This window comes from Belonocnema kinseyi, chromosome 1, assembly GCF_010883055.1.
Source record: "Belonocnema kinseyi isolate 2016_QV_RU_SX_M_011 chromosome 1, B_treatae_v1, whole genome shotgun sequence".
Classification (NCBI taxonomy): domain Eukaryota; kingdom Metazoa; phylum Arthropoda; class Insecta; order Hymenoptera; family Cynipidae; genus Belonocnema; species Belonocnema kinseyi.
The window spans coordinates 177,831,716-177,843,242 of NC_046657.1; the positions used below are offsets into that span (position 1 = coordinate 177,831,716).

The following is an 11,527-nucleotide window of genomic DNA, read 5'->3' on the forward strand; positions in this document are numbered from 1 at the left end:
TGGGTAAATGAATTTAAGCGTGGTCGTACATCAATAAGTGACGAACCACGTTCAGGAAGGCCCGTAGAAGCAAGTACTCCCAAAATCATCAATAAAATCCACAATATGGTATTGAAGGATAGAAGATAAAAAGTGCGTGAGTTAGCTGAGGCCACAAGGATATCTATAGGTGCAGTTGTTTCAATTTTACATGAAAAATTAGGCATGAAAAAGCTATCGGCAAGATGGGTGCCGCGTTTGCTCTCAGCTGAGGATCTTCCGAAAACGCACTTTTCTGAAGGATTAAAAAAACTTGAAAAGCGATTGACCAAGTGTATAGAGCTCCAAGGAGATTATGTTGAAAAAAAAAATTGTTTTTATACTTCATTCTAAGGACTTATTGAACTACCCTCGTATAAGGGAAATTAAATATAAATATTTTGAGTGACTTAATATTAAGGGAATTGTATTTTATATTTAATCATAGAAAATTAATTTTTTTAGATTTGAACATCATCAGTGATCTTCAATATTGAAATATTTGTAAGACTAACGTAAATAATTTGAATTTTGTTATACGGAATATTTTTGCGAAGTTCTCCATCAGCTCAATTATACATTGCGGTCTTTAATCAGTTTCAAAAGACTCAGGGCAACTGAATCTGCATATAAAAAGGTCAAAAAAGTCATTGCTATATCAGAGGCATCGATAATAGGTAAAGATATTACACCTGAATATTTTCTGAAACAATCTTGCCAAGTTAGCATTTACAGATTACCAGATTCGGACTTCCGTTTTCGGCATGAAAGTGTTGGGTAGCGATGGTGCTGTGGTGCTGAATTTAGCGAATTTGCAGTGGAATTTGAGGTAAGTTGATGGGAGAAGTGTGCTAGCGGGTTTTTGATCAATTAAACTAGATTTAAGAATCTTTTTTAAAAAAAAATGTGATTTTCAGATATTTTCCATTTAATATATACAAATTACATACTTTAAAATGCTTTAAAATGTAAAAGGTTACATACAAGAATTATTGCCGATGGTGGAATTCAGGGGAAAATAATTACTAGGAATTTTTAAAATATGCTATTAGAATATGTACCTTTGATCTTCTTTGGAAACTTGAATAGAATTATTAGCCATGGAGTTGTCTTCAGGTTTATAAAGTGATTCACAATCATCTTCCCAATATTCTTTCAAATCGACGTTACTATCGACTTCTGATGATTGCCAGGGTTTAATAGAACCATGATAACGATACTCTGCAAAAAAATTCAAGTGAACTACAAATATCTCATATTATATTTGAGATGTTAAATATTTCTGAGCAGCCAAATTAATTTTTGCTTTGAATGTTAATTTGGATTCTAAATCCAACAATTACAAATTACAGTCAACATTGGATTTGTGTCTCCTGGATTTAAGGTTTCCGAGAACTAAAGCTGCGCCGTGGGTATATGTGAGAGGAGCTACGAGGAATGTGCAATGGTCACTCAGGCCTGGAAAACAGGAACATTTCGATAAGGCGCTGTACCCTAACGGCCTACATGTGTCACTCCGTCATGACGTTGCGTTAGTTTACTTGAAGCGGGAAGGACACGCAGTTCCAAAGTGAATAAGCACAATGGCGAGCTCGCGTCGACAAGCAGTGGGGCTCCGATGCATCAAGCCAACTGAAGCATATGGGACTAATCGGATTAATTCATGCGATCGAATGAGCCTGTCTTTGACCTTTGACAACAGGGCTATCTGATATTCGAATAAATATTGGGAAGTAATATCTCGTAGTTATCGCTGCAAGGTTATCGATGAAGGTGAATTAATTTTAATCAAGAATGTTATAATATGGTAGATATATAATGATTTATTATAAGATTTCCTTTTAATATTGAATTAAAATTAAAATGTCTTCTAAAGAGTTTCAAAATGTTGGCGCTATCACAGCTATTCAATAGACTCTACGATTTGTCAGACAAAGTAAAGAGGAAGAACTAGTATTATACAGATACAGGGGGTATGATCGTTTCGGAACCAAACGTATGACCTGCTATTGGAACACAATCGAATCATCTCTTTCTATCTCATACGATAGAGAGATCTTAAAACCCTCGTTTCGAATTCGATTGCACCTCATTGTCTATCTCACATGGTAGAAAGAGAGGTTCGATTGACTTTAGACATCGGGAGTCCTAACCTTCTACTGTTGAGTGTTGACAGGAGAATTGCGAAAATGGTGAAAACTGTGTTATTCGTAGCCAATTAATCTAATATTTATAAAAGTAAGTTATTTTTCCCCATTGAAGTTTTTTGTTTGGTGTTTTGTTGCAAAAAAGTGATATGCTTTTTAAAGGTGTCTTCGATAGGTTTAATCCAGCTCTCATTTTAAACGTGATACTTAACGGCCCGCAAAAGATTCAAGCACGTAAGCAGGAAATAAATTAATTTTAACGTGTAATAGAAAACTTTCTCCTTCGTCTCCGTTAATATTTAGTTTACCCTTGTCTCCATATTAGAAAAACGAATTACAAAATATTTTTTACTTACGTTTGTTTTACGATTTGTCTTTTTCTGGTGTGCACTCTTCAGCCTGTACCTGCATCAACTTTAGGGCATTGAATAGGCTCTACTTTCTTTCTCTCTCTCTCTGAAATAAGAATAGCTGTCTGTATCAACAGACTGCCGGCGGAGACAAGAGGACTGTGGCCCTCTGGGGACCAGAAAAGTTCTGTTTAAGACCCCTGAAAAGCCTATACCTGTCGACACTGTAGCCTTAAAAGAGATATTTCGGGTTCCAATCGTGTACAAAACTACGAATTTTGCTGAAGTTTCGTGAACATTGCAGTTTACTTCTTCACGGCTAACCTGAAACTGAGGTATAAGGTTATTTTGTTCTTATGTACACTCTGTATGATGCCTGTGATTGACCAGAGCGCCCGATCGTGGGCACTGGTTCAACCTGATTGGCCAATCAATTCTTTCTTCTTTAAATCCACGAGTACGAAAAGCCAAGTCTTATTGGTATTGCATCCATTATCCCTATTGATGTTACTAAGGTGTTTTAAAATTTTGATTGCTTCTCTATGTTTTCTTGGAAAGATATTGGGTTTTTGCGATGATGGTTATTTTATCAGATAAAATGATATGTGTCGTTTCTATATAATGCTCCGCTAGTTCTGATTGCGTGAAATGTTTTAGCTTTACTTTACTCTCATGTTCCTTTATACGTTGGCTCACCGCTCACCCAGTTTCTCCAATATAGACTTTGCGAGAATAACAAGGGATTTCATATACTACTAGATCCCTGTGGGGTGCATTTTTGCCTTTAGAATTATTTAGTAGTTGCCCTATTTTCGTAGCTCGTTTAAGTATGGTTTGGATGTTGTGTTTGTTTGTTCTATATTTTTGATTGATTTTTAATCATATTTGTGATTCATTTTGTGATTTATAACACTGTTTCAAAAATACTTACTTCTCTTTCGACAACCACTTATACGAACAAACCTCACGAACAGAAATGGCATCTCCAATCTCATCTGTAATAGCTAACATCTTTATGAAACGTCTAAAAACTGAAACATCCAGAAACTAAATTCAGCATGCAAATTGGACAAAACGGAAAATTGACTTTCTTGGACAAATATAGAACTAAGAGACGCAACATCGAAACTCCATTTAAACCACCTGCGAAAATAGGACAACTACTAAATAACCCTAAATGTAAAAATGTACCCCTCAGTGATCCAGGAGTATATAAAATCCCTGGTTTTTGTGGCAAAGTCTATATTAAAGAAACCGGGAGAGCGGTGAGCCAGCGTATAAAGGAACATGAGAGTAAAGTCAGGCTAAAACATTTCACGCAAACAGCACTAGCTGAGTATTATATCGAAACGGGATATAACATTTTATTTGACAAAACAACCGTCAGCGCAAAAACACACAATATCTTTCCAAGAAAACATAGAGAAATAATTGAAATCTTAAAACACCGTAATAAAATAAATAGGGACAATGTATATAATACCAATCGGATTTGGCTTTCCGTCTAATCTCGTCCTCTTGGATTAAAAAAAAGACTTGATTGGCCAATCCGGTTCGACCAGTCACCACAGTCGGGCGCTCTGGCCAATCACAGGCATCCTACAGAGTATACATAAAAACAACATAACCTGATACCTCAGTTTCAGGTTAACCCTAAAGAATTTGTAATTTTGTACAGGATTGGAACCGGAAATATCTCTTTTTATCCAAATGAATCATCGTGAAAAAATTAAATCTAATAATGTAGTCTTAAGTTGGTATTTATTTTCATGAAGGTTTTTACGGTCTTTCACCAATTATAAAATAAAATATGGATAACGCGCTTTACGTAGTTGGTAATGGGCGTGAGTGAATGTCGCGAATTTAGATATAAGAGACAAGCGTTCAATCAACATTCAAAATTCTTGTAATTAACATAATTTCGCTCGCCTGAGCATTACATTTGTTGACACTGCGTTCCTCATACTTCGGGACTATCGAAGAGGTATGTGTAATTGTAGCAAGTTTTGCTTTTCCTCATTCTTATAACATAACTATATAGTTCATATATTTTCTTATAAAAATGTAATTGTTTAAAATGTTCTAATGGTTTTGATTTCAATAATATAATTGAGATTTTTAATTTGTACTTATTACTAAAAAGCCTATATGTAGCTGCGTTTATGTTTATATGGCATGTGTTGCAATAAACAGTAGATAAAATATAAATGCACCTAATCTCCTTACTGATATGTCCAATTTCTTCCACCTGAGTTATAATATATAAATCATAATTATTGAAACACTGGTCGCGAGCGAGAGAAATTTGTGTTGTAAAAAAAGATGCAATGTTTATAAAACCTTCTTGACGATAAATATATTAGAGGACATGTCACTGTGAATAATTAACACAGCTGAATTCTTTTAATGTCAATAATTTTGCTCTGAGAATCGGACTCATCTATATTTTAATCATTCCTAAAACTGAAATACAATTAATTTGAACTTGTCTACTGAAACGATGAGACAATTTATTAATTTAATGTTCGGACGACGACTGACTCTCGGAAGGAGAGACAATTTACCGATTGGCCTTTTGAGAACACTACTTTTTGTTCGAAGAAACACTACAACAACATAGTTATCAGATCCTGGATAATGGTGGATGACGCGTCTAAGAGCCCACTTGATAGGGGGCAAGTTCTCATCACGAATTAGAACTAAATCACTAGTCTTAATAGATGGATATGGTGCTCTGCATTTATAGCGAGGTTGCAGTCCCTTGGGATAGTCTAATGTCCAACGTTGCCAAAAATGCTGTCATTTGCTGGAAAAATTGCCAATAAGAAAGACGATTTATAGGAACATCAAGCAAGGTCGGTTCTGGAATGTGATTTAGCGGCTCGACGATAAAAAAAGTGTCCTGGAGTCAAAACTATGAGATCGTCAGGGTCATTGGTCATGGCTTGAACCGGGACAGAATTCAGGCAAGCTTCGACTTGAGTGAGAAAGGTAGCCATTTCCTCAAAGGTCAAAGTTCTGCTCTTTCCGAAGCGTCACAAAAACCGCGAAGATGATAAAGTCCCTGAAGAAGAACTTAATTGAATCAAATGTGGAATTTCAATGCTGACAATATATTGAAGGCTAGTTTTGTAATCAAACACTACTATTTCTGTACGCTGAGATCTATTGAAGACCACTCCAAGTTTGGTCGTGGAGCTTCTCTTGCGCAAAACTTCATGTGGTAGAAAAAAGTAACGAGATGGATCCTGACGAAATAATGACTCAGTAGTTACAACCATGTGACCAAGGTTTTGATATTTCTCTAGAAAACTAATATGGGCTTCAAAGAGGTAAGAGCCGCGCTCGAGGCGACGCTCCATACGATGAAGCATTTCTAGAGCTGAACGATAGGTATTTCCAAATGCATTGACTTTGCGCTTTATTGGAAGACGAACTACGAATCGCCCTTCGAAATTGCGTGAGTGATTTGAAACGAAAAAATCCTCACATGTTCTTCTGAAGTTAAAGTAATTTTTAAAGGAATATCTTGATCCTCCCCGAATGTTTGAAGATTGAAGGTCACATCATTCAAGACGGAGATGTGAATGCCGACAGTAGTTTCTGACTCACTTGTTGAATATATGGACGGATTTCCTAGAGTTTTTGCGGATAAGGTCCACCCGAAATAAATCTCCTGAGCAATAGGAGCAGTAGGAGGTCCTTTACGAATGTTTGGAAGAAACAGATATGGAATGAAATCAGCTCCAATGATAGCATCAAGTACCTTCTTACTTTCAAAGTCTGGATCAGCCAAGCGTAGTCCTGGAAGGTGTGGCCAACTTACACTGCCCTTTTCAAAACATGAAACATATGGAGAAAGCTTTGGAAGAACAAGAGCATCATTTGGATATTCAAAGTCGGGGTCAAAGTGTGGAGGCAGAACGCAAGGAACTACTAATCCATAATTAGAAGTAGGGCAATTAGTGTCAACGGATAAAAGACCCACTTCACATCTGCCACGAGACAGATTAAGCCGTTGAGCTGGCGACTCTGAAACGAGATCACGTCATGTTAGAGCATCTAAGCAAAAAGTAAAAAAACATCAAAAAACAAGAAAATGAGACCAACTATCTAGCTGACATCTAAGTGTCATGACAGCTACCAGATTTTCAAAAACTGTATTAACTAACCTCTTTAGATGCCCAATTGATCAGAATCCTCTTGTTCTCGCAACTCTTTTTTAGAGGATTCCAGGCTCATTGATAGTTCTCATTTGTTACCGATACGTTCTTGAGTGACTGTGCAGGTTCTTCAGAAGGATTAATCTTCAAATGATAAAAGCTTTACGACATCCGATATTTCGGCGCTTCTATCAATTAAAGACGTAAGGCCTCTTTGCATGACGGCGGACAAATTGACCATAGTAGTTCTCAGAGAAATCTACTCTGAACATAAGCTCAATTTTATTTAAAGAGGTCGCTTTGTTCTTTATTTAATGAGCTTATTGATGTCAATTGAAAACGTGTTTTTTCATGTCTGAAAGTAGGGTGTTAAATTTTTTCATCGACTCTGATACAGCGCCCAGTATTAGATTTTTTATGAAACGATAAACTTTTTTATTTACGTTTTTGATTTATTTCTCTTCTGCAATTTTTGTCGATTGACTAACTTTAAATGAAATAGTACCATCAATCTGGGAATAGATCGTCTTGTCTTTACAGTCAACACATTGGCCAATTATGCATGTGCGATTTTCAACATCGCAAGCGACAGCAGCCAAGCATTGCTCCACAGAATTTTCAGCGATCACATGACTCACCGAGAGAGTGGAAAGCAGAAGTTTGAAATTTGAATGTTTAATACAAGCACAGATTTCGCTGCCTCGCGCTTTTTGTTTAGTGACCCCAAAGGGTTTGTCACACAAAAAAATGGAAAGGGAGATTTGCAATCCTGTGCCCTATACACATTTTTTGTGAATGTTGGGAACTGAGTTAAGAAGAATACATCTCTGTACTTTGAATTTGTTCTTCTTCACAAAGTCCTTCTTTCCTGGACAAAGTTGACTAACGTTGTCGTCCTCACAAAAATGACAATCAAATTTCTTACCTTGAACACTTTGGCTTGCTCAGGTTGACTATAGGGGCCCGGCTCTCTTGATTTGTAGGTGAGTTTGCGAGACACCAGAGATTTAAAATAACCTTCGACGCGGTATTTTTTTCAAAATATGATTTGCAAATGATTTTTTGACGAGGTGGTTCTTCTTCACACTCGCAGCGTTCAGTTCAAATTGGGGTTTCAATTTTTTTCCAAAACGTATCCACGAAACAATTGTTTCCTCTCAGCAGGAGAGATTTTTTTAGGACCAACGAGCAAGGATACTTTTTTATTTGGAGGTGGGGAAATCTGTGAACCTTTTTTAACCGAAAATTTGTAACGTAAATATTTTTTCTTATATCTTTCCGCTCGCTTGGTCAAATGTTTGATAATTAACTCCTGCTTTGCAAGTTTTTTTTTACGCCTTAGCCCTTTCCTTTTTTTTAGCTTTTCTACCTCTAGTTTTTTGTACCGAAGCAGGCTCTTCACTCTTCAATTCAGGAGGAGCTTCACACGTCAAAAGTTGGTTTATTCTTATTCGAGATCGATAATTTTTCAAATATTCTCTCCACAGTGTTCTTTTCTTGCGTTTTTCACAGGCAGTGCAGTCGTCGATCAGTTTCTTACCTCGAATTTTAGCAGGAACTTAATAAAAATTTAACTAACGCAAAATAATTTTGTTGTTATCGACCTGTATTATGAACTAGAGAAGTGAGTAAAAATGTTATTCCTTATACTCAAAATCAGATCCAATCACGTGACAGGCCTGATTGTGACAGGAATGACCCCTTCTGAAATTCAGATCGTATTCATACAGCAACGAAGTATTGTCTCTCCATCATTTTATAATCATTTTTATTAGTTACTAGTGGAAGCAGCAAGTGACAGAACTGACAGGAAACAAAGTTACGCATCGATTTCGCACTCATTATCACTTAATTTTTCACAAAAATAAAATAATTTACTCAACAATTACTTTCCTCTAGCGTAACGCAAGGCTCACTAAAGTGAGATGATACAGCAGAGCTGTCTTGCGGCCTATTTCCCAAACGCTAGGCGGTATATTAAAGTGCGCGCTCGCCCGATTCAATTCCCTGGGGACAACCCTTCGGAGTCTAATTAAAATAAATTAAAAAACAAAGAAATCCTTCTTTTTTGTAGAATTCGGGAGAGGGATACTGTAGCATATTATTGGCCTATTTGAAAGCTTGACGTGACAGGACTGACGATCGGGCCATACTTGGTGGAATAAATAGAAAATATTCTGAACAGCGAGAAAAAACCTGTGAGGAACAAATAAAGTATCCTTAGAACAATAGCGGACAACAATTAACTAATTGCTCGGGGACACGATTTGTCCGCCGTCTTGCAAAATGACCGTAAACAGATCGAAAAAATTTGATCATTTGGTAAAATCCCCTGAAAATGTGGTTAAAAAAATGTTGGGTAACAACTTGGTTGATGATCTTACTATGACAGGCTGCAGAAACCGTTGCATTAAGGTGAGGTAATGGAACAGAGGCATCAAAGTATTTCCCTTTAGCATCTTGGTACCATTATTCGACTTTCTCGTAGAATCTGTCATCGAAGTATGGCAACTTTCCTTTACGAGGAATTTTTAACAACTGATTATTTTGTGCTTAAAATTTAGAAAAATTGGATTCACGAGTTTATAATCGCGCTTTACGCAAACCCCGAGGGGGCTCCTTAGTTACCGAATTAAAAGCGTTTCAAAACCGCTCACCAAGTTGCACTTGTTCAAGGAAGCACACGTCCACACTCGAAATGTTGAGGGACACGATTGTTTTTCAATTAAAATGGCTACTGTGTGAGAAGTGAGGTCGTCAATTCGAAAGTACGAAATTATGTAAATTAATTTTACGAAGAAAATTAATTAAGCGAATTAGTGAACGTGAATTAGAAACCAGAGTTTAGTGTCAGATTATTTGATAGTAACACGCACTTTTTGTTGTCAATACAATTCACTCACAGAATGTGAAATTATGTGCATTGTTAACATCTTTTCATAGCAATCGAATCTAAAGCAAATACGCGTGTCAAAATTCAAGTACACTGTACTAACCTTTTGCACACTGATGACATCAGGTTTTGAAACTTACTTTTCACTGTCGATAATCCGAGAAAAACACAGCAGTAAAGACTCTCAAACGTGACTGATGCATTACAGGATAGGTCACTGTGAATAATGAACACAACTGAATTCTTTTAATGACAACAAAATTTCTCTAAAAATCGAACTCGTCTATATTTTAATTATTTCTAAAACTGAAATCAAATTGATGTGAACTTGTCTACTGAAACGATGAGACAAGTTCTTAATTTAACGTTCGGAGGACGACTGACAGCAAGGTGGGAAAGCTTCCACACACACACCCAATTTAAAGAGTGTAACTCATGATAAGAATAAGAAATATGTAAACAGAATTAATATTATCATTCAATCTCGAGAAAAGACTTCAGGACATTTTATTTTATAAGAACAGTAGATTTTCCAACGATAAAATATATGTATAAGGGGTAATCTTTGAATACGCCCCTAATTATTCAATAATTAATTTTTGTTTGTTTTAGGCTCCTCATTAAGATATACTTAATGCCTTTTACACTGAAAAATATATATTATTTGTCCAACTTAAAAGAAATTGATTTTTTCCTCAACAAATGGTTCACGATCAGTAATTTGCTTATGCACTTTATTACCACCTGAAAAACTTATCATTTCAGTAGGTTAATTCTTTTTTTTGTTCACGACAAAATTCTAACGCATTGAGGTTGCTCTTCAAAAACGTTGTAACCTGTGAAATATAGCAATAACAATCCGTACCTTGAGCAGTAAAGTGTTTAATATGTTATAAAGACTGCATTAATTCAAGCTCATATATTCAGTAATTTAATCATATTAGATAACCAGCTAGATGGTTTCATCTACATCATCAACTCGACTATATTTAACATGTTTTGTGCGCTTATTCCTTTAGTCATTTATTCCATCCTATACTACATCTCTCCATATTACACCGGCATATCTTATAATCACCTGTTTACCTATCTTTACTTCATTCTATCTCTTTTCTACCTTTTTTATCTCCTGTTCAATCCAGTTATACGCTTATCTCTTCCAATTCCCTTTCCCCCATGCCTGCAAATCCCCGTCTTCGATCTCTTTGCCAATATATATTTCTAATACTATCCCTTTCGATCCAGATGTCTAGATCATTTGCCTATTTCCATCTATCTTCTTCGATAATTCAGATTCATACATTTCTCTCTAAAGTCTAATTAGTGAAAATTCACAGCTTCTCTGTGAAATTTAACTCAGAATCAGTAACGTACTTCTGGCTTTTTGCTTAATAAAGGTTTCACTGATACAAATAGCTGTAAGTATTTCACAAATACTGAGCTAAATTCCACAAATTCAAATTAGGAGAGATTCGTTTCAGTCCCCTTTTCATTATCTCAGTTGTCCTTTTTTTGTCTATCTAAGTCTAATGCTTTATATCTCTTTCTCAATTCAGTATTTTTGCTTATTTCTTTCAACCCCCTGTATTTCTATATACTTCTATACATGTTCTATCAGGCTGGTCATTATCTCGAAATTTTGGTTTAAAAATCGTCCAGTCGCAATATTTCTTCAAATTTCCAACTTTAGAAAGTCTTGCTCGGATTCAAATCTATCACTACTTAATTATCTCTCATACACTTGAAGTTTACCATAAGAATAACATAAGCAAACAATTAAAAAAAAATTTTTTTTTAATTATTCTGCTTTGTTAGTTTGTTAGGACAGAGTGGGACAAAAAAGTTTATGCGGGCAAATCAATTGTGGGTCCGGATGCAATAAGGGCACATAAAATTTTTTCGTGCGAAAACGAAGTCCCCTGGAGGCTTTAGAAAAAATTTTCGAATTTTAATTTT

The 11,527-nt window shown here is 35.9% G+C and overlaps 1 protein-coding gene across 2 annotated transcripts in view; it reads right to left on the bottom strand.

Moving 5' to 3' along the window:
- Positions 1 to 11,527, bottom strand: part of LOC117172064 (gametocyte-specific factor 1) — a 121,454-nt gene that overhangs the window by 39,728 nt on the left and 70,199 nt on the right. For both annotated transcript variants that reach the window (XM_033359815.1, XM_033359823.1), the window contains exon 3: positions 1,080 to 1,239. In XM_033359815.1, the coding sequence (XP_033215706.1) occupies positions 1,080 to 1,239 (160 nt within the window). The remainder of the gene's footprint in view (positions 1 to 1,079; positions 1,240 to 11,527) is intronic.